This window comes from Squalius cephalus, assembly GCF_949319135.1.
Source record: "Squalius cephalus genome assembly, chromosome: 20".
In the NCBI taxonomy this organism is placed as follows: Eukaryota; Metazoa; Chordata; class Actinopteri; order Cypriniformes; family Leuciscidae; genus Squalius; species Squalius cephalus.
In genome coordinates, this window is record NC_137141.1 from 29,963,740 (window position 1) to 29,987,378 (window position 23,639).

Sequence of the window (23,639 nt, forward strand, 5' to 3'; positions counted from 1 at the left end):
GACTGAAATAGACTTGGCTTGGGATATTGGACTAGGTTTGGCCTGAACCTCAGCACTTTTCTACTGGATGTTCTGTGCAAGAAGCATTGGTTTTGAGCAGGGATGCTCAAAGCTGAGACCAGCAACTCAAAACTTGCATTCAGAGGCATTTTATAGTGCTTTGTTCTAGATTTAAAGTTGTGTTCTTACTTACTGGCATGGGAGAGATTCAAACTGTTGTGGCTTACTGGAAGTGATAACAGTTTACAACAACTGTGCCTCTGTGGCTTTAGCTAAAACACGAATTAGCCATTATTGTATCACTCACATTGACAATTAGGAGTGGAGAAATTACACTTGAATGCAGATTAGCTACGTGAAGCTAGCCAAAACTAATTTTGTTGGGCAAAATAGCCTTGTGGCACCATCTCAGAGCTACACTCTCACTCTCAAAGGCAAAGTCTCATAAATATTTGAAGAAAACAATAGGCTATAGAGACACAGCCGCATGCCTCTAAAGTATTAAAGTGTAACATATGTGCACTAAAACAGAGAGAGCAATTCAAGAATGGACAAACACTGTATCTTCACTTTTGCTAATCATGTCAAGGCAAAACATCTCTATCCATCTATCTATCTATCTATCTATCTATCTATCTATCTATCTATCTATCTATCTATCTATCTATCTATCTATCTATCTATCTATCTATCTATCTATCTATCCAATATATGCCTGGTCCAAAGCATTTTCCAGAAAATATATATATCACACTGTTCACTGTCATGTCCATCTTTCATTCCCACCTTTTCTGTGTTGAATATTTCAGTGACTCCTTTAGACCCAATTCTTTAAGATTGCATTTACCAATTACCACGATAGCATGCAATAGTATCGTGGTAATTGCATGCTATCATGGTAATTGGTAAATGCAATGATAGCATGCAATAGTATGAAGATCGTGTGCTTTGTCCCTGCAGTGCCTTTTACACACACACACACACACACACACACACACACACACACACAGTCACACACACACTGTGTCACCACTTTTGTAGCCTAATAACGACTGCACTCCACTGGTGCACTAACTTATCCGTTATATCCGAATCTCGAGCGAATTTTTCTTTTGAACAGGTTCGTTTTAATGATTCATTCGAACCGAATCGCACAGCGTTTGGAAATCACATGAGTAAAACTGACAAATTCCGTTACTAAAGTAGTATCTAAAAATGTATTTACCACAATAATAAAACGATGATAAGTGAAACGGTTGGTTTTTATAGAGCTGTTCATTGAAACGAACCGATTCACTAAAATGAATCGGACCTCCAGTGTTTACTATCATCTGTTCGGAGCAGCGTGACGCCCCCTGCTGTCTGATGCACGAAAGTAAACGCGCTGGGCAAGTTTCACACAACAACCCTGAGAGACTCCTCAAAGAAACGTGTGCTGGAATTTGACTCGGGTGATGCTCTCAACAGCGGGTTTCGTATGGTTATCGCTTGTTACATGAAAGCTGCCATTTTGCCCGTTCAGAGGTAAAATGAGCAGCACGGATATCCAGGATTCGGGAGAGGAGCCCTGCTTTCGCCTGGAGACCCTACCGGGTAAGAGCCCACACCTACCAGGCAAGAGCCCGCACCTAACGTTACCGGGCAAGGCGTCTCCGCAGGTGAACAGCCGCTGGGATCAAGCGCCTCAAGTGACGGCCAACGGGCTCCATGACATTGAGGATCGGATTTTACGAATTACAGGCTATTATGGCTATAACCCCGGGTACTCCAGTCACAAAAGTAAGTGTTTAAATACACACGCAATAAAAAAATGTAGCCTTTGTAATGGTGTCGAGATCAAGTCTGTTCACTGTGGTGGCCTTGGACGATGAATCTATACGATGTGAATGTGGAGAAAACACATGCTGTGTGTCTCATCTGGCTTTGTTCACAAGTTATGTGCGTGCTGCATAAATAAATCTGATCAACACATGAATTTAGTCGGCAAAACTTTCTGAGTTTTAGAATAGGGTGGAATGTAGAATAAAACAGAATATGATGAGGTGAAATTACTGGATATAATATACAGTATCGGTCAAAAGTTTGGAAACATTTCTATTTTTAATGTTTTTGAAAGAAGTCTCTTATGCTCATCAAGCCTGCATTTATTTGATCAAAAATACATAAAAAACGCAATATTGTGAAATATTATTATAATTTTAAATAATGTTTTTCTTTTTGAATATACTTTAAAATATGATTTATTTATGTGATGCAAAGCTGTATTTTTAGCATCATTACTCCAGTCTTCAGTGTCACATGATCCATCAGAAATCGAAAATGGAACCTGTGGTTTTTTTCAGAATTCATTGATGAATAAAAAGTTAAAAAGAACAGCATTTATTCAAAATAGAAATCTTTTCTAACAATATAAATCTTTACCATCACTTTTTTTTCACTTTAACATATTCTTGCTGAATAAAAGTAGGCTATTAATTTATAACCTTTTGAACCTTTTCAATTTTAAATAAATGCTGTTCTTTGTGAATCCTGAAAAAGTATCACTGATTGTAAAAAAAAATATTAAGCAGCACAACTGTTTCTAAAATAATGACTGAGTATCAAATCAGCATATAGGGATTTCTGATGGATCATGTGACACTGAAGACTGGAGTAATGATGCTGAAAATTCAGCTTTGCATCACAGAAATAAATTATATTTTAAAGTATATTCAAACAGAAAACCATTATTTTAAATTGTTATAATATTTCACAATATTACAGTTATTTTTGATCAAATAAATGCATGAGCATAAGAGACTTCTTTCAAAAACATAGTAATGTTTCCAAACTTTTGAATGATATTGTACATAATATGAAGGAATAAAAATATAAAGAATAGGGGGAAATTAGATTTGAGAAATCAGACTGAAACTAAAAATGTAATAGATATATAACAATAAAAGATATAATAATAAAATGCCACTTTCTTTATAGTTTAGATCCATCAGTGAAGTAAATTATGTCAACAAATTTCTGCAGCCAATTGTGTTGTAGGCTAAATACATTTTTATTGGCTTATGTTTTATGAATGAATTTTGTTATAATATAAAATAAAGCAAATCATATAGCATACTCGTATATGCAATGATAATAAGCCATTGTGCATACAAGTAAACAAGAAATCACAAGCAATATATAAAGCAAGAAGTGTGATCAGACAGAACGCAACAGTAGTAAACACTGATTTACTGAACACCTTTTAAAATGACAACGTGAATGGAGTAGTGATGATTGGATCCTAATTATAGGTCTCTGTGCCTTTCCTGAATTTCAATAGTAGTGTAATGCAATCGAAAGAGTCTTGACAAGGACAGATTGAAGGTTCCGCTTTTGTTAGCAGCATGCAGGATTTAAATGTAATACATGAGCGGTGGTGTAGTGGCCTGTGTCCCTGGTGTGCCGTTATTACTCTGGTGCAGTATGTAAGTACATGAATCATATGTAATGAATATCAGTACGTGTGGATGCATTTGTGTGTGATGAAGTCCCTGAGGATGATGGATGGTACCGATAAATCTTTACTGTATTCATCTTTGCCACTCGCACATCACACACAACGGGCTGTGCCAGATATGCCAATTAAAACAACAAAAAAAAGTTATTTATATGAGCACTTAGTTAAAAGCTAAAAAATACTGTGATCAGCCAAATATAACCCGAAAAGGTTTTTCAGAAGTTTTTTTATGCAAAGTTGTCACATTGAAATGTTTCCTCTGAGACTGTGTTTTAAGACCTGACTCAGCACCAAATAAAGTACAATAAAAAAAAGTACAACCGTTACTTTAAAAAAATAATGTGTTACAATATTTGCGTTACTCCCTGAAAAGTAACTAACTAACTACCTTAGTTACTTTTTATAGAAAGTAAAGTGTTACATTATTTTTGCATTTATTTTATTGTTTTGCTTTTTCTAAACTGGGCTGAGCTTGCTTGTTAGTTTTTTAATACAAAATAAAATAAAAATAAAAAAAGTTATAATTTTGCCAAATGTAAAGGCCCTTTCACACCAAAAGTGAAATGGATAAGCCTCAGGCTGCAGGAAATGCAAATTCAATCAATAAACAGGAAAACAAAGTTACTTGCATTACTCGATCCTTTGTATCATCATTTCACTTTTTCCTCATCACTTTAGGACTTTTTGACAATGCAAGGCGCTCAAAGGATACAAAAGAGACACTGCACTCCTCCTTCCTACCTTTAGATGTCACTGCTGGACATTGTTATTTTGTTAATTAGGTGTACTAAATGCTCAGTGTATTTCGTTATGTTAGATTTGTTTTATTTTTGTTCTATATTATGAAAAATCCATAATCTCTGATGTGTCACTTGTTATCAAAAAGTAAAAGCTTTAAAATAAAAAAAATCACACATTTTACCAGGGCTTAATTTGTGCAGGAACATGAACAAACATATCTATATCTATATCTATATCTTGGGGGAACTTGTTGTGATGGAGCCCATTGCTTCGGAGAGAGTTATTTGTGTAGTTGGACATCATTTTATTAAATGCTGTGAGGAGACGCAGAAGAACTGATGAAATTTGGGACCTGAAACAGCCGCTATGCTGATACGCCGGTGTTGTGCCTAATTTCGACTCCCACATTATTACCACCCTAGTTGAGGCCGCTCCCTGATTGGTTATTCCTAACCCCGCCCCCCTTCCATAATCATATACCTACTGAGGACTTTTATGGGGTGGGGCGGGGTAAGAATCTGGCAGGGGTAAGAATTTGGCACAACATTGGTAGGTAGCCTCCGCAAAATGACTAGAGTTTAAAATTCTGAATTCCATATGAATGTCAAGGGCTATGTTTGTCGAACCTTTTGTTGGGCATAAAGGTGCTGTATGTTGTTTTATTGTTTTTTTGACTGTACTAAAGCACAAAAATACCATAATATGTTTGCAGAGATTTAGGAAACATGCTATGTTCACATACTCCAAGAAACAATGCTACAGCCAGTTATTCTACTTTGAAATGTGTGTTCCATGTCGTAATGTCTGTTTTTGTTTTGGTCTGTGTGATCCCGCCCACTGCCAATTCACCCAATAGTATTGTGACTCCCCGGGTTGCCAGTTGGCAGAAAACACAGCGATGGAAGCCACGGAAGCCAGCAAACGAACTGGATCAGAGATTGCAGATTCTACCGGACCTAAAAAGCCTCAGCGTCCATCTAAAAAGCTCTAGAATGCGGATACCTGAACTAATCAACTTACAGTGTATAAGGCTTGTTGCCTTCTCGATTGCTGTCCTCAATCTGGCAACCCGCGTGAGTGTTGAGTCTGAGGAGGATGGGGCGGGAGAAACAACCCTCTCAAATATTTTGAATTTGGACCGCAGTACCCGTTTCAAACACTAGCTGTAAAATATTACATATTGCACCTTTAATGCATAATGCCATGCCATGGTGTTTTTACATGTACACAACTGGTCACAAGTTCGCACAAAAAAACGGTTTCTTAACGCGCCTTTGAACTAACACAAATCAAGATCATCTGTGTCTAAAGCATTAAATTTCTATGTTAATTCTGAGAGTATATTTCCGTTTCCGTTTCCATCATAGACTGTAAAAAATATGGACGACGCACCTTCACTCTCTTTCATTTGAAGCCGCCAATGTCCAAATATGGCGCTGACATATTGTAGCCGGAGTCTGTGCAGTAGTGAACATGAGGTAGAGCCGCGATATCAAGGTCCTGTCCACACTCCTGCAGAATCAGTTAGTATGCAGTTTACTGCTGAACAACTCATTATGTCGGAGTGAAATAAATAGTCGTGGAAATATAGAAATTAAAGTTAAAGCTCCAATCTCCTCCCGAAAATCCTGAAAAAGTCCATTGGTGCCTCAGTGACTACTTTGCTCAGAGAAGCTGTCAATCTCAGCTGTCAATCATGACGTCACACTCCTGTTTTTATAGTATCAAATAGCTAACTAAAATCAAACTTATTTTAAAAACGAACACTTGAACTTACATCAGCGTGATAAAAACTTCCTAAAATGACAGAAACCATCTTTGGAAAAAAAATGTTGAAGTGTAATTTGATTGTTTAGTTTGTCTCACGTCCCTTTAGATTACATGGAGAGGGCGGGGCTTATGACCTATACTACATCTGCGACTTGTGTGGCACACTTCTTATGCGCATTTTCAAAATGCACATCAAAATAGTTGGATGGAAAACCGACTTGAGATTCCACATGTTCCGTTACCTTTCCCTTTCCCTACCCCACTAACTTGCCCGAAACACTAACATTTTGCTAATTGCCCAAAAAACGCTTTAAACCCGTTTTGTCAGAAACAGTCTGTTGGTGTCATCTGTTGTCTTCTGACCTCTCATACATGGAGATGCCCGAGTCAGTGATCATCTAAATGTATCTGCACGGTCGCTCTGACTGCAGACCACCTCGCCTAAGAGAGCTATTTTTAGATACAAGTCTAATGGGACTCTTCTCATCTGCTTAGCCAGAGCGGCGCTGTTAACTGTGGGCTCACATGGGAGCTTTACAGACTTCAGAACGGACCGCTGACGCGAGTAATCGTCCTTGAATCACCTTAAAAAATAAAAAATAATGTTCACACTTCAAGTAAGTGTTATTTAGTGGCAATTTAGTCTCATTTTAGTCAAAAACTTTTTTTTTTTACTAAAGTTACTATTTGGTAACAATTCACAATAAGCTTCCATTAAATATTAAAAATTAGGAGACTTTAAAATAGCATTATAGGTGCACTTTATTATTTAATACATTAACTAATACATTTGTTACATACTAACAGCAATACATTTGTTACAGTATTTATTCGTATTTGAGAATGTTTCATTGATATTTAGCTCAAGTTCATTTAAACCTTACTAATTATTAAAACTATTTCTAATTAAGGTTAGTACACAGACCAATCAGAACACAGTTTAGAGATGATTCATAAATAGCTCTAGTATTGAATTCCTTTTTATTTAATAAAATGTTTGCATAATTTGTGTTATCCCTTGTTCATGCAAAGTCATCACAAAATGATAAGGATTTATGCTGATGTTGTCCAAAACCCCACTTTGCCCTGGGGCCTTTCCAAACTTTTTGGACATCTCTGTAAACTTCTCTTACAGGCATTGAGATTTTCAGACATGTTACTAACTTTCCTGGGTCTGTGGAGTTGATCTTAAGCCATTATCATAAAACCTCTTAAAACCATTTTAGTCTTAGTAAATCACTGATCAGGGATTGTTCATATGCTGCAAGATCAGCACAAAATTGGCTGAATGCTTTATACTTTGTGCACTCTTGTGCTGCCCCCATCTGGTCATTTGACATATATCTCTTCACTCGTTCATTGATTCAGGCTGATGTAGTGATGGTCCCACTGACATGGACAAATTGTGAATCATTTTACTGCATATTTTCATATTTTACTTCAGATGTGGCTGATTCTGAGAGTAGCTATCAATACAGATCAAGGCTAGATGGGGTAAATCTTGATCATGTGCACATTTGCTGCTACCAGCGTTCAGTTAGTGGTTAGCATTAGGGGTTAGTGAATGACTATTTGGCCACAACGTATCATAAGGTTTGAGTTCAGAGAGGAGCTGCAACCCCTTTGCCTGGACACAAGGTGTCACTCCTCTCTTTTTACAGTGGTTGTACAGAGGTATAATAAACTGTACCTGTTGAAAGCTAACAGTTATTCCTATTTGTGCAGCCCTTAAAGAACCAATATAGACATGGCCATTTTTGCTCATGGGTACTTATTTACTTTTTTTGTGAGCCAGTCAACTGAGCCATAAATATGATTATTTTTATATGGCATAGAAACAGTTTTTGCCTGCATGGGGCTGTAGTTACACCATCTACCAGCAGGGCTTATAGGTAGGGTAGGCAATTTCAGAGAGGCTAGCAATAGCTGGCTAGCTTTGAAAGCATAAGACTCCGGCACCAGAGGTGGACAAAGTACACAACTTCCTTACTTGAGTGAAAGTACAGATACTACTGATCAAATGTTACTCCGTTACAAGTAAAAGTTAAAAAGACCGATTTTTACTTACGTAAAAGTACAGAACTACTTGTTTTTAAAAGTACTTAAGTATCAAAAGTAAGAAAAATAAATGTCAATGCATTGTTTTATTATTGTTGCATTATGGTTGCATTGTTGTATGTAATACATACAGTACCTTATGCCTCTGAATCTATGCCTGCCTAGTGCCTACCCTTATATCAATATCACATGTATTTCTAGAACACAGTTCCAGTAGTGGGAGTGAATGTGAGATTCGGACACCCAAATGTCTGTTCCCTCAAATAGTGCCCTATTTAAAGTTTGTTGGCTTTTAGTATGAATATGTTAGCCTTACTGTTATCTATAAGCTAGTGTGCGCCAAAACAATGCTAAAATTCGCATTTAGAAGACCAAACCCAATGTTGAAAATGAAAATCGGGTTGACGTCAGAAACCAGCATCAGTCGGGTTCTGATGTCAACCCGACTTTCATTTCCAACTAAAATCCAACGTCTGTTTAATGTCAAACCAACGTTGGGTTCTGACGTTAATCTTACGGGTTCAACCCGACTTTATTTTCCAACCAAAATGCAACCCCTGGCTGCAACCAAAATCATCCCCTGACTGACGTTACTACTTTCTACTCGAGGACCATGACAGAAATGTAGTGGAGTAAAAAGTATGATATTTGTCTTTCAAATGTAGTGAAGTTAAAGTAAAAAGTTTCCAGAAAAAGTAATACTCACGTAAAGTACAGATACTCAAAAACTGTACTTAAGTACAGTACTCAAGTAAATGTACTTTGTTACTGTCCACCTCTGCCCGGCACCCTCCCTTCAGAGAGTCTTCAAAGACACACATCCTCTAAAACAAATGAACACACACAGCAGAGTCTGCAGCGTCACGAGAGATGCCGTTAAATAAACCATGTCTCAAAGCACATAGCAATAATAATGAACGTAAACAACTTACAGAGCTCTTGTACCACCTGACTGCTGCAGATTCATTTCGGCGTTGATAGTGTTGATAGTGTTGTAGAACTTCACTGGTTGCCTTCTCGTCATGGCGTGAACGCAGCATTATCTTGTTGTTTTGTGCCGCTCAGTGACTGTCTGTCTGCAAGTGCGTGGAGGTGTGGAAATACATGTTGACAGGCAGGTAGGACCGAATGCAATGATTGGATGATAATTTTTTTAACCTGAGACTTCCACAAAAGATGTACATGTTTTAGTGTTTAGACCACTTCTATTATTGATTGCTATCAGATGTGAAGAGAGTTTCAACCAGTATAGCAACAAGTGTTTATAAAAAAAAATTGCCTACCCTACCTTTAACCACTGAAACTAACCAGCTTAACATTGATCCCTAGATCCAATTCACTGGCTCAAACCGCAATATGTTTTGATATCTTATTATCTGAAAATTTGAGATATATCCAGCTGCAGAACCACAGCGCCAGCGGTTTCAGAACAACAGAATGGAAATCGGGACGGAGCTTATACAGTCTAAATAGAGTTGCGCTACCTATACATTTAATTTTATTTCATTTTACTGTATTATGTGATAATATTATATTTGTGTAATTTATGTGTTGTTACTTAAAGACACATAGTAAGGACATTTATTTAATGTCAAATATACTGTAGTTCTTCATGTAAAATTCAAAATAAACATTTAATGCAAAGCCTCTATATGAAAACCAGTAAGACATTTGACAACAGAACAAGCATGAAAATCCAGTAAATTAGTTTAATGATCAATGTTAAAATGCCTTGATTATTAGGGCATAAAAAGTCATAATTATGAGATAAACAGTCACATTTTGAAATAAGTCATGATTATAAGATAAAAAGCCGAAATTATGAGATACTAAGTCTTAATTATGAGATAAACAATTATTTCATTAAAAAGTCAAACAATATTGTCATAGTTATGACTTCGTATCTCATAAATAATTTCTAATTTTTGTCATAATTATCTCATAATGCTTTTTATCTCGTAATTGACTGTCATAATTTTGACTTTATCAGATAATTATGACTTAGCATGTCATCATTATGACTTTTTATCTCATGATTATGATATGATTTTAGAATCTCATTTTATGTCATAATTGACATTCTAATTATTATTATTTTTATGTGGTGGAAATTGTCTTCCATATTTGTTCACATATTTGTTAACAGGAAAGACCAGGTGTCGTCCAAACAGCGGAAGTCTGACCATTACAATTTCTTTTGAAATCTTCTGAGTCTGAAGTGATAAAGACAAAAAAGTATATATTTATGGAGATCACGCAGCTCCTCGGCTCTTGTAAGTCTTTTGTGGGGTTTTGACCGATTGGTTATGAAGTGTGTATAACACTCAGCGCGTGGGTGCACTATTCTACTCTTGTCTCGCACTCGTCTCGTAGAACGCAGCTAATAGACGTGCATAAAGGACGCAGCAGGTCTGTGGACAATGGTGGAGGAACATGGCACTGATCTAAATGACAAAGGTGCTGAATGGGGCCGCGGTGGCAATATCGAAGGTGGAACACAAGGGCCAGGCGTTGCTATGGCAGGGATGAGAGAGGAGGGGGGCGTTGGGACGAAACAACAGGCATCTCAAATGGCAGGTGTCCGTTTGAAAAAGACAGGTTGAAAATAAGACCTCTACTGAGTATAGGTCCATGTGTGTGCTTTTTAGTTTCCGTACAGGAGCACATGGATTCTGTTGCTTAATGGAAGTAGATTATAGTTTAGTGAGTGCAATATTTTAATAATAAATCAGCAAGAGAAAAGTCAAGTCATTAAAAAAGCTGTGGTTTAATTTTCTCCTTGGCATCACAATTCACAAAATATATGCAGTCCTGACACAAAATCCATCATCAACTATGTGTGAATATGTAATATAATCTTATACTTGAACTGCGGAAATATAATCTGTCTTTTAAGATTTCTCTCTCTATGCACTGCTGGCGGTGAAGAGCTGTATGCATGTGCTGCAAACACAGGAAAGATATTGACACATATGATTGACGCTGGGAAGGAGACAAGAGGCCGTTTTTTAATGGATGTCAATGGAGGAGAGGCTTCACTACGCTGAATAAATCGCTTCTGTGAGGAAATAGCTACATTTAATACATTGACAGCCTGTCCGCTAATGTCTTCATTAGCAACATGTTCAACATCTTCAACATGTTAGCTGTTAAACAGTAGTTTTGGATATATCTATTTTTAGAGTTTACACTGAATAAAATGCTTTTTGATAAGAGAAGTCATGGACAATTGCGCGACAGAATTTCAGTTTACGGAAATTCAAGGCTGTCAAGGCTGTAATGTGATTGGTTATCAAGGCACACGCAATCCAAGTTAGCCATTACGCTTTCTCCAATGGTAGAGCCATGAATCCTTGTATCAATATAACCATCTCTGCTTCATCCAAACCTTTTTCTTTTTACTGTAAAAAGCAGTCTAAACACTTTTATCAGCATTTCTTCTTGCCCGTTGTGCGCCATGTTTGTTTACTTTAAAGTCACGTTTGACCACGAGAGATTTAGCAAATTTCCGGTGTTCACAGTCGGGACTCGGGTCGTTTGTGCGAACAAAACTGTGGTCTGTCACATTTTGAAAATCTGATAAGATTTTTAAAAATCTTTTAGTGTAGGCCAGCCTTTAAACACCGAAAAAATAGCTGAAAATTCACCTTTGCCATAAATTACATTTTAAAATAGATTAAAATAGAAATGCAGCCTTGATGACCATAACAAAAAAAAAAAAAAAAAAAAGTGTATAGACATGTTGTGTTTGTCTAACTGGAACATACTGCCATTACCTACACCTGGGGTTACTCTAATAGGACACAATGAAGGGGAGCTGACTTAATCCACCCACTAAAAAACACCTTGGGAGCAGTTATTACAAAGATAGCCCCAGTAGAAAGTTTAGCATCATCTTTTTTGCAGATGCAATGATGCAGATACAGAATGCAATAAAATCCACACATTTTAAATGTGGCTTAACTGTCCAAATACTTCTGGGGGCCACATTGTTTTTTACGATCTACTCAATTCAGTGTCATTTTGACATATTGCCAGATCTTTTTGTCACTAATGGTACCATTTGTTTCAAACTGTAGTCAAATGTGTGGTCAATTTCAGATTTTAATCAGATTGTAGCAATAGGTTATGTGTACTTGAGTTAACAGTAGTTGAGTGGGTGTGTGTGGTTGTTGGTGTATGTTTTTATGTGTGTGTCTGTGTGCTATGTTATGTGGACCAGCCAATGGTCTCCTTGAATAAAATTTCTTCATAAACATTATTAATTAATATAATAATCTTAATATATAATTACTTAATTAAAATTGTATTTTTATTTATTTGAATGTGTGTACACATATACATATACACACATATATATATACATATATACGTGTGTGTGTGTGTATTCACACATTTATTAATATAATTTTATTAATATTAAATTCACTGGTCAGTTTATTAGGTACACCTTGCTAATACCACGTTGAAACACCCTTTTGTCTTCAGAACGGCCTTAATTCTTCATGGCACAGATTCAACAAGATGCTGGAAACATTCATCAGAGATTTTGGTCCATATTGACATGAGAGCATCACACAGTTGCTGCAGATTTGTCGGCTGCACATCCATGATGTGAATCTCCTGTTTCTCCACATCCCAAAGATGCTCTAGAGGATTGAGATCAGGTGACTATGGAGGCCGCTTGAGTTTAGTGAACTCATTGACATGTTCAAGAAACAAGTTTGAGATGATTTGAGCTTTATACATGGTGTGTTATCCTTCTGGAAGTATCCATCAGAAGATGATACACTGTGGTCATAAAGGGATGGACAAGGTCAGAAACAATACTCAGGTAGGCGTTTAAATGATGCTCGGTTGGTATTAAGGGGCCGGAAATGTGGCAAGAAAATATCCCTCACACCATTACAGCACCAGCAGCCTGAACCACTGATACAAGGCAGGATGGATCCATGCTTTTATGTTGTTTGCGCCAAATTCCGACCCAACCATCTGAATGGTGCAGCAGATTCGAGATTCATCAGACCAGGCAACGTTTTTCTAACCTTCTATTGTTCAATTTTTGTGATCCCGTATGAATTGCAGCCTCAGTTTGTTACCTCTTATCTGACAGGAGTGTCACTGGTGTGTCTTCTGCTGCTGAAGTCCCTCTGCTTCAAGGATTGATGTGTTGTGTTCAGAGATGCTCTTCTGCAGACCTCAGTTGTAGCAAGTGCTTATTTGAGTTACTGTTGCCTTTCTATCATCTGAACCAGTCTCGAACCATTCTCCTCTGACCTCTGGCATCAGCAACGTTCACTGGATATTTTCTCTTTTTCTGATCACTCTCTGTAAACCCTAGAGATGGCTGTGTGTGAAAATCCCAGTAGATCAGCAGTTTCTGAAATACTCAGACCAGCCCGTCTGGCACCAACAACCATGCCACGTTTAAACTCACTTATATCCCCTTTCTTCCCCATTCTGATGCTCAGTTTGAACTTCAGCGGATCATCTTGACCATTTCTACATGCCTAAATGCATTGAGTTGCTGCCATGTGATTGGCTGATTAGATATTTATATAGTGATTGGCATTAAATGAACAGGTGTATCTAATAAAGTGGCGAGTGAGTGTATTATGTAATGTTTTAATGGAATTGCAAAAATGTAAACTTGGCATGGCAATTTTGTAAATGGAGCTTGAGGTAAGTAGTTTTAAGTTTTAGCACCCTGACGCGTTGATCAATATGCCAATTCATGTTGCATTTTTATTGGCTAGTCAGTAGACATAAGTCATTGCAGCAAACACATTATGAGATGATCATGCTAAATTTCGGACACTGTCAGAAAATTATCGCAGCCTATCTTTGGTTGCAAGACAGTGACAACGGCCGTCGTTGAACCTCTCTCCCTGCACAACTTAAGACCGCAGTTTAGGAGCCACGACCACAGAAATCACCACTGTTGGTCATCTTTCATCTGGGACAGCCCAAAATCGTACAATGTGTACTGGGCATTAAACACAATGGCAGCAAAGCACATTTCCTGGCAGCGTACAACCAGAGCTGCTGTTTGGTGACACGCTCTGAGCTTATCCGAGAAATATGACTCTTCTTCAAAACTTGCTGCAAATTTGCCAGTATAATGAGTGCTGGCTAAGCAAAGACGCTTCATTTGAGTTCAGGAGTATGCAGCGGACCTCAATGCATTACTAGAGGCATTGCATGCTTGCGTGTGTGGTGTTAAACAAAGCCAAGATGAATGAATGAGAGGCAGAAAGCTTTTTGTGTGTGTATACAGTATGTAAGGTTGTGTGACAATGGAAGAAGCAGATATAGGTGTGTGTGGGTGTATCGCTAATCGAGTGAATAGCTGGGGCCACAGGAACAAGCATCATCGAGACATATTAAATGCAATGCCATAAAAACCGCAGACAGGGGCAGCGTGTAATGGACACCGTCCAGGCAGGCCTGCTAAAGGTCTACTCGATACTCAAATCGCTCTGTGATTTGAATTTGAAGACTCCCTTTAGTCCAATAAAATCTCAGCACAGCACAGCTCACAGAATGAAACAACTTTTATGGGATAGTTCACCAAAAAAAAACCTGTTATCATTTACTCACCATTATAACGTTTCAAACCTTTTTTTTATTTATGGAACACAAAAGGAGATACTTTGTTGAATGTTTAAGCTGCTCTTTTCCATAAAGCAAAAGAATATGATGACCACAAAGCCAACATGAATGTCTGGCATGGAAATTCGGTCCGATATGACAGTAGGTGGCGCTTCTTGACAAGCAGAAACACCATGGTTACTCCGGTACACAAATCACTGCACACATTTTAGTTTCTGATACCCACTTGTCACAGAGAATAAAGGAATTCAAACCGTATTTACATGTTTTCAAACAGGAAATCTTATCGGTTGGCCAGCATTTTTTGCAGTGCAGTGGAAAAGAGATTAGAGCAATCCATCACACTGACACATGCAAATGTTCATGTCTGTTTGAGAAGATACATTTACAGCCATTTATTCTAATTAAAATGTTAATCACATAGAATTTTCACACTTAAAATTCATCTTTGTGTGAACAGGCAAATCTCAAATCTTACTATGCTAACTATATGCTAGTTTTAATTTTAATTTCAGTTAGAAAATAATTTTTTTTTAGCTTTCAGTTTAGTTCTCATAACCCTGGTCGCTGATTTTGTTGAATGTAAAAGAGCAGCTCTGACATTCTGCAAAATTTTTCCTTTTGTATTCCACAGAAAAAAAGAAAGTTGGAGTAGTTATGGTCAGTGTATCCTGAAAAGAATCTTCAAAAATCTTTTTTGTGTTTCACAAGCTTTCCCAAAATCAGAAATTAACAGCACCGATCCCAGACTCCCACTTCCTGTCACTTTGTATGATTAACAGGAGAGATCGGATTCATCCAGGAACGCACAGAAATCAGAGACAATACTTTTCATGGAGTCCCACAAGGCTCCGTACTCGGTTTTATTAGCATAACGCTACAGAGACTCAGACAGCAAGACAAGACCTCTGCTAAAGCGAGCAGTGAAGGGCCTTCAAGTGGAGCACAAGTGCTGATGAAGAAAGGAAAGGGCGTGATTGGGCAAGGAGAGAGAGCAAGAAAAAGACAAAAGCTACTTTTTTACTCTACTAAATCATCTTCATCATACTGCCTTTATTAAGCCGCTGGATGCTGTATATATAGAACTGACTTGAAAAAAGGCAGATTGTACAAGCAGAAAGAACGAAGGGTTGAAAGAGAAAAAGGGGAGAGGGACCAATGCAGCATAATTAGCCCGAGCTGCTTGGTTACCTTCCAAACAGAGCAAAGGATACTCTGAGCAGGAGAAGAGGCGGGGACAGAGAGAGAGAGAGAGAGAGAGAGAGAGAGAGATATGAAGGGGATGATTGCATTCCACACACACTTGAAGCCCAGTCTCCCTAGGAGACGCAGGATAGCAGCATGACACTGCAGCATCTACACTAGAGCGAAACTGTGCGATTTTATGTGTCACGTTGAGAGTGTGTGAGAGCCAGAGAGAAAGAGAAGTTCAGTTAGCAGAAAGAGCAAAGTAACAGCAGGAGAGCAGCAAAGTAAAAGATATCAAGAGGAACAAGAAAGAGACTGTGGGAGTGACAGGAGAGATGCGCGTGGGGATGAAGTGGGTTTGTCGGAGGAGTTGAGCCGTGCCGCTCACACGAACACACACACACACACACACACACACACATTTCCAAAAGCTCAGGAAAGAGGAGAGAATGAAGAAACACTCGGCCCGAGTGGCCCCTCTCAGCTCCTATAGCGCCCAGGTGCTCACCTGCCCCATCTCTGAAGGTAAAACGCAATGTTTGTGTGTTTCTGAATACAAAATCGTCCCCAGAAATTAGCTAGATCTGAGAAAACCTTCCTTTGGAGATGTTCAGGGACAACCTTAAAGGTAAAACATTTTAAAAAATGTTTTTATTTTAAACCTTTTTTTTTTTAAAGTTTAAGTTTAGGACTAGTGTTAGAGTTTGGGTAATGGTTTAAGCTATAATTATTTATAATTAAGTCTGTGTATATTCTCATTTAGATGTTTGAGTAAGGAAAGATTGTGTACGTAAGAAAGGGAAAAAATAGACATGTACAAAATTGCAAGTTAGCATGGTGTGAAATGTGTCGAGTGTGTGTTTGTTTGTGTGTGTGTGTGTGTGTGTGTGTTCGGTTTCAGAGCTTTGTGTGTTTGCAACTAAGCAGAAAAGGAGCCACCTCAGCAGTTTATATCACATTTTCAGTATTAAATTACCTTTTATTTAATGATGTACGGTTTGTCTATTTAAGCATGATACAGGTTTCATGGTGCTGTGGGGTTTTCAGAGTAACACTTTACAATAAGGTCTCATTTGTTAACATTAGTTAATGCATTAACCAACTTTAACAGTGAGCATTTTTTTTACAACATTTTATAATCTTTGTCAATGTTATTTAATAAAAATACAATTGTTCATGTTAGTTCATGATGCATTTAGTGTTATCTCTTCATAAATAGGCTACCTTTAGGCTAAAGGGACAAACAGGAGGCATTAGCCAGCAGTGATAATTTACTTTCGGTGTTTGTTTTCATTGTTAATCTACGTTTATGCTGTATAGAATTTCTGTGTTTCATTGAAAATGTGTTTGTGCTTCAGATTGTGTGTGAATCATGCTGTTTCTTGCCTGTGTGCTTGTGTTTGGTTAAGCGTTAAATAAACAGTCCAATCCTCAGGGATACTAAAGATGTGGTTTTACCACAGAAGAGTCCATTAGGATGTCTAATGACTTTTCAGTTGTGTTTTGGTGTTGACTGTGGTTGTGGCCACATATAGCATGCATCACAGTTGCATTATGGGATTGAGATGTTGCAGTTTTTAAAACTTCCTGGTTGTGCCGTTATGTAAATATGAAGTAGTAGCTCAATTTACAATAATAACTGATGTTTTAAAGATTTTTTTTTTTATCCAAATTTTGGTACATACTGGATTGGTCTCAGACAAGCAAATTGCTAATTGATTTTTATTCATTTCAATAAATGCCTATAAATTAAAGCTTCTGACTAATCCTACTACTTCTACAGGTTCAGATTTAAAGAGATAGTTCCCCCAAAAATTCACCCTCATGTCGTTCCAAACCATCTTTTTGATGAAATATGAGAACTTTCTGTCCCTCCATGGACATGATGAACAGATTTAATTTAGGCTTATATTCACATATAAATGCACAGATACCACATTTTTTCAGACCAAATACTTACATTTGGGTACTTGCCGATACCAAGCACCGATATGAGTACTTAATAATACCATACATTTCTTCTAACAATGTTTTATTTTCATCAGATATCTTAAAATATCTCCAAACGGCTGACATTACTCCTCCTCCGACTACCTGACTATATTTCAAATGTAGGCAAGCGGTAAGCGCGCTCATAATAGATGAATATCAGATGATGTCACCAACGTCTCCTCACTGACGTCACTCACTTCTAAAACTTGTCTGCCGCCATCTTGAGTACCTGATTCACGTCAGTCGCAAAGGAACTAGCTAGCTATGCCTTCAATATGTTGTGCCGTGGGGTGCAACAACAAAAAAGGAGACCCCAAAATATCCTTTTACAGACTACCTCAGGACGAAAAAAGACGCCGTAATTTGCGGGTGGGACGGGTGGGACATGTCCCCACCACTTTTGAAACATCTCACGGCACGAATGTACCAATACAAATAAACAAAACATCTCCAGTTAACTAGCAGAGCGTGCATTTCGTTCGTTTGTTAAATAAGAGGCGATCTAGCGCTGAAATGTGTTGTTTCTGAAATCAAGTGATCAAAGTGCTCGTTGCCCCTGCGATCAGTGGCGCGGATACTCAGACAGTACTTGGTAGGTACTCAAGATGGCGGCAGTCAACCGGAAAAAGAGCGGATGACGTAAGAGGTCACGTGATTGATATTCATGTATAGAAGCAACGTTCATGGTTTCATAGCAACGACAGACGCCACGGGAGCGCAAGCGCTTGTGGAAAGAAGGAGAAAGTGGTGCAACCTGCCACGCGTTTTTAGACGCGAAATGTGAACGGCCCCTTAACGTTTTATCGGGTGCTGTTGTATCGGGTTAGTTTTACAAGTACGAGTACATAAGCACAGTATCGGACCGACACCCGAGTACTGGTATCGGTGCATCCCTGTATATAAACATTCATCAACTCACACATCAGTTGTGGTAAATGGAAGCTCAAGCATGTTTGCTTGACGTGCGAGAACCAATGAGGGTTGTTCTCAATGTTTATATGTGATAGAAGCCTAAATTCAATCTGTCCGTCATATATAGCGATTGAGTCTCTTCAGAAAACTTTGGACTAAACCACTTGAAACATATGGATTAATTTTACGATCTCTTTATGAACTTTTTGAAGCATCAAAGTGGTAGCTGCGTAGCTGTCAATGGAGGGACAGAAAGCTCTCATATTTCATCAAAAAGATCTTAATTTGTCGAAAGTCTTAACGAAAGTCTTACAGGTTTAAAAACGACATGAGGGTGAGTCATTAATGACAGAATTTTCCTTTTTGGGTAAACTATCCCTTTTATTGTGGTCAATTTTTTCTACTGACATGTAGGTGAAAAAATCAAGTCAAAATTTAAATTATTTGGGTGTAAACGATTCCTGTTCCTTTTAAAGTATGAACTAATAAAGTAATAATAAAAAAAAAATACAGTGTATTAGTTTTAGAGTCACTGCTTGAGATATGTCAACAGCTAAACTGCTCATCATAAGTCAGTGTATATTAGCGATCCCTCCACCAAATGCCTTGTTGTAAAATGATGCTTTTGAATCTTTAAAATAGCTGTAAATTAACAATAGCATTTTGTGCAGTGCTGTGTAAATATGTAGGGCGGTAAACCAGGGATTTACCATTGATGTGACATTTCTGTGCCTCCGCATCTTGGACCTGCGGTTCCCTGGTATTGTTGGTTTCTGCAGGTTGTTAAGCCATCCAGTCAAGCTATCCGCAGGATATAAAAAGTCTGTCAGTGTGGGTGCACACTGTGGGAGCCCTTTTTCAGCCCAAAATATGCCTAGAAAAGTTGTCAGGTTTGGGTTTTTTTCTCTTTAAAAATGACATAATTGAGTTGTTGTTTAGATGCAACTATGTCAGCAAACATCTGGAATCGCTCATCATCAGACAGGACAAAGGTGCTCTTATCTGAAGTACATCTTTCTAATATATTAATGCAGTTTGTGGCTTCTCCCTGAACAGAATGTTGGCGTGTCGCAGGATTTCATATAGGCTTTTTAAACACGGTTGAATTTACATCCCTTTATGTCTGTAAGGTTGAGGCATATGACAATCAATAATGCAAAATGGGGTCAGTGTCTTGTTTACTGTTCGTGGAAGTATCCAAGGACTTGAGCTAGTGCCTTTCCCTAATGCTGTCGATCAGAATACTTCGATTTTCAAAAGCCAACAGAACGACCACATGGAAGTACTTTATACCATCAGTTCAAGTATGTCCAGTCTTTTTAGAGTTAGAACACAATTTAACTAATGTTTAAAAAATTGAAATCTTTATAGTCTTTATATGTATTATTATAAAACTTTTAAATAAAAATAAAAAATCTCTTTTCAATGTTTTTTCATGAAATGTTATTCAAAGAATGTCATTACATTTTAGGGAGTCACATCACATGATATTTTGATAGGTTGAACTAACTTGCCTTGTTATAAAAGGTTGAATTATCTCATATTTTAAGAGACAGTCGCGAGCACCCTTCTGAAACCTAAAATGATAAATGGGACACCCTATGGGCTAATGGACTTAATGGACATGCGCACACGGCAGCCATTGTAAGTGCATATGAAGTGTGCCATTTGTGACAGGGCCTTTAGAGCACACAATCATGAGGGTCATGATGGCATTTCCTGTTTTGTTCTTTTTTTTGCATGCCTCTGCATGTTGCGCCACATGACCGTGATTTGGTGGACTAATATTGCAGTACTCAAGTCATTGTATCTATGAACGCCATTTTTTATTTCTTTTTGAACATGTTATGTCAATGACATAAACACATTAATCTAATACTTACGAAAGATCAGTAATAAATCCCCTGTATTTCAATCAGGGTGAGATCCATGGCTTGATAGCACGATCACAACAACAAAGTGGCTTTGTGTGTGTGTGTGTGTGTGTAGACATTCTTGCTGACCCAGCACACTGCAAGCTAGTGACCATGGGCCAGCGCATGTCATCTTTTATTCCTGGTCTGGTGTAAATTGATCACTCTGAGTCTACAGCAGATTTTGGCTGTGTGATACTAGCGCTCTTCCCCTCTATTCAATATCCCATCACCTCCCATTCACCACTACTCTCTCTCTCTCTCTCTCTCTCTCTCTCTCCATCCATCCATCCATCCATCCATCTATTAGGGGTGTAAAGATACACAGAAGTCACGGTTCAAAGAACATTCAAAAGCAACATTAATGTTTGCAAAATAGTATCTATCTGTCTGTTTACTGACAAAAATCCTTCAGCATGAGGTGTAATGTTGTCAGTACAGCTTCTGTGAAGGAGGTCATGACTGATGACGGACGGGATGTTTTCTGATTGGCCGATGTTTTTGTGGGCGCCCTGTGGTGTCGAGTTTCTATGTATATCCCACTATATGTGAATGGTCTCTGTGCTTCTCCATGACCCTGTGAAGCTATTTTTGACAGAGCTTGACTGTGCGACGTAGGCAGATTTTAAACGCTGTCCAGCATTAGTGCTTCACCTGCAGGTAACTGACACTGACAGCGTCTGATCAATACATCCGTACGAACCACAGAGAAACATCAGGGGCAGCTGCACGAGGAAGTGTTGGTGAATTTCTCATGAATAAATCACGTCAACAAAGCACATAATTAGCATTCCCTAACCCCGTCTAAAAATAGCCTGTCCTGTGTTCCAAAATTTGACCAAGTAAAAGACAGGAACAGAACACTGTCACTCTAATGCAGGCAAGACCAGAAAGAAGAAAGAAAGTACAACAAACTTTAAGTATATTTGCATTTCCTGCTGTAAATACCAGTGTTCGCAGAGTAACGAAGGAATAGTTTTCAGGTTTTTGGCAAAGCATAGTTAGTAAACTCGAACATATAGTCGATCAAGGGAGAGATGAAGAAAAGTCCAATCACAATTCAGTATTAGAGAGTTGATTTTGAAAACTGAATATTCTATAAGCCTAATGGGAGATTTACATACTCTAAAAGTGCAATTACAGTTTTAAGTAAAGTTTTACACCTAAAGAAATGTTTACAGAGTTTTTTAACAACCATTTTTCATTTGTTAGATCACTTTTTTCAAAACTCTTCACACAGTGATCACAACAGCAGTGAGTGTCAGCAAAACTGTGGATAATTTATCATTGCTTTGGCACAAAATGCATTCAATGACATCTATCAAATTGAAATCACATTAATTATTTTCTCACTCAAACACAAACATCACCAAAACTGTGTACCTACAGGCCAATTTGCACATATTTACGAAGCTGTTAAACTTATATTTACAAAATAATCCAGAAATTTGCTACATTTCTGAAGGGATTCCATATACAAATATATTCTACATCTAAAAAATGAAACACTGTCAAAACGATTAGATTTAGCTGAACACCTGCACAGGTGTTAGTGTTTCAATTTCATAACCCTTTATCCTATACAAAAGGGGAAAACTTAGGAATAATTTTGTACTGTAATTAATGGATCATGTGAAATATACTGCAGTGAATTATAAGCAGCAGAGAGTGTCATTCTTGTTTCGTAAAGAAATTTTACAAAAGAAAACATTGTAAAATGCTACCTATTGTGTTTTTAGCTCAAAAAATGTTTTATGAGTGACAAAGTGTGTTTGTTGGTTGACAAACTTTGCCAGTGTTATGGAAGAATGACTTGATTTGAAACATGTATGATATGTTTTGGTAGTTTTAGTGCATTTTGAATTAGAAATTTAGTTCTGTGCCAAGTTGAAAGTTGGTTAGGAGAATTGTGTGAAAATGACCTACTATAAGTATTGAGAAATGTTTGTTAGTGATTGTAAACAACTGTAATATGATGTAGACTTGCATGAGGACTCACATTAGTAGCCTACTTCTTTTTAAATGTGTAAAGTTGCGGTCACAAATTTTGTGGAAAGAATGGTCCAGCGACTATTGTTAATAGTGTAGTGATGTATGAAGCACAGCTCACATTGTGCAAAGGTATGGGTTCAGATCCCATGTAACAAAATTACGACTAAACTTTTCATAATAATGCATTTTAAGGTAATGAATTTAGCTAGCATGCTATTGCTAACATTCATATGTGAATGCAAACAAGGGGGTCTGTTGAATGTAGGCACAATTTTATGATCTTATGTCCTCGAACCCTAATTTACATCACGCGGCTCCAAAGTCTATACTTTCTTATCACCAGCCAAGTACATACTTGAGACACACCCACAAAACATTTAATGGTAGCGCTTTATTTTACAGTCCTGTTTCCCATGTATATATGTACTTATTATAGCTATTAAAATAACTGGGTAATAACTAAGTACTAACCCTGAACCAACCCCTAAACCTAACCTTAAGCCATATTGTTATCTTATATTACCCAGTACTTTTTCAGGTAAGTACACTGTAAGTACAGGTACTGTAAAATAAAGTGCAACCGATTTAATTACTTAGTACACTTTTAAATGTTACATTTCTGGGAAAAGTCACGTTTATAAAAACAATAACACTTAAAACATTTAAAAGCTGAAACCAGCTGACAAATTTATGTTCTAAAAACATTCTAGGACGAGTGAATTGCAATGTTTCTAAAATGTTCAAATATCCAGTGTTCTGGTTGTAATTAGAATGTTATTTAAAAGGTTACGATACAGCGTTCTCCTAACTTTGAATGTTTATTTGTAATAATCTAAGAACGTTAACGTTAACATTCAGCAAATATTAATATCATAAGGAATGTTGTTCTAAGAATGTTTTCTCTCAGCATCATGAGAACACATAGAACATATAGATGTTATAAGAACTATAAACTATAAATTCTA

At 37.6% G+C, this 23,639-nt stretch overlaps 1 protein-coding gene across 2 annotated transcripts in view; it reads left to right on the forward strand.

Annotated features, from left to right (window-relative positions):
* The first annotated feature begins 1,376 nt into the window (after positions 1–1,376).
* The window catches only part of slc35f4 (solute carrier family 35 member F4), a 31,410-nt gene continuing 9,147 nt past the window's right edge, over positions 1,377–23,639 (forward strand). Inside the window, exon 1 of one of the 2 annotated variants that reach the window (XM_079852689.1) lies at positions 1,377–1,779. In XM_079852689.1, the coding sequence (XP_079708815.1) occupies positions 1,530–1,779 (250 nt within the window). In that variant the 5' untranslated portion in view covers positions 1,377–1,529. Of the gene's footprint in view, positions 1,780–15,996; positions 16,391–23,639 lie in introns of those variants that run through there. The other variant, XM_079852690.1, reaches the window with a different exon arrangement.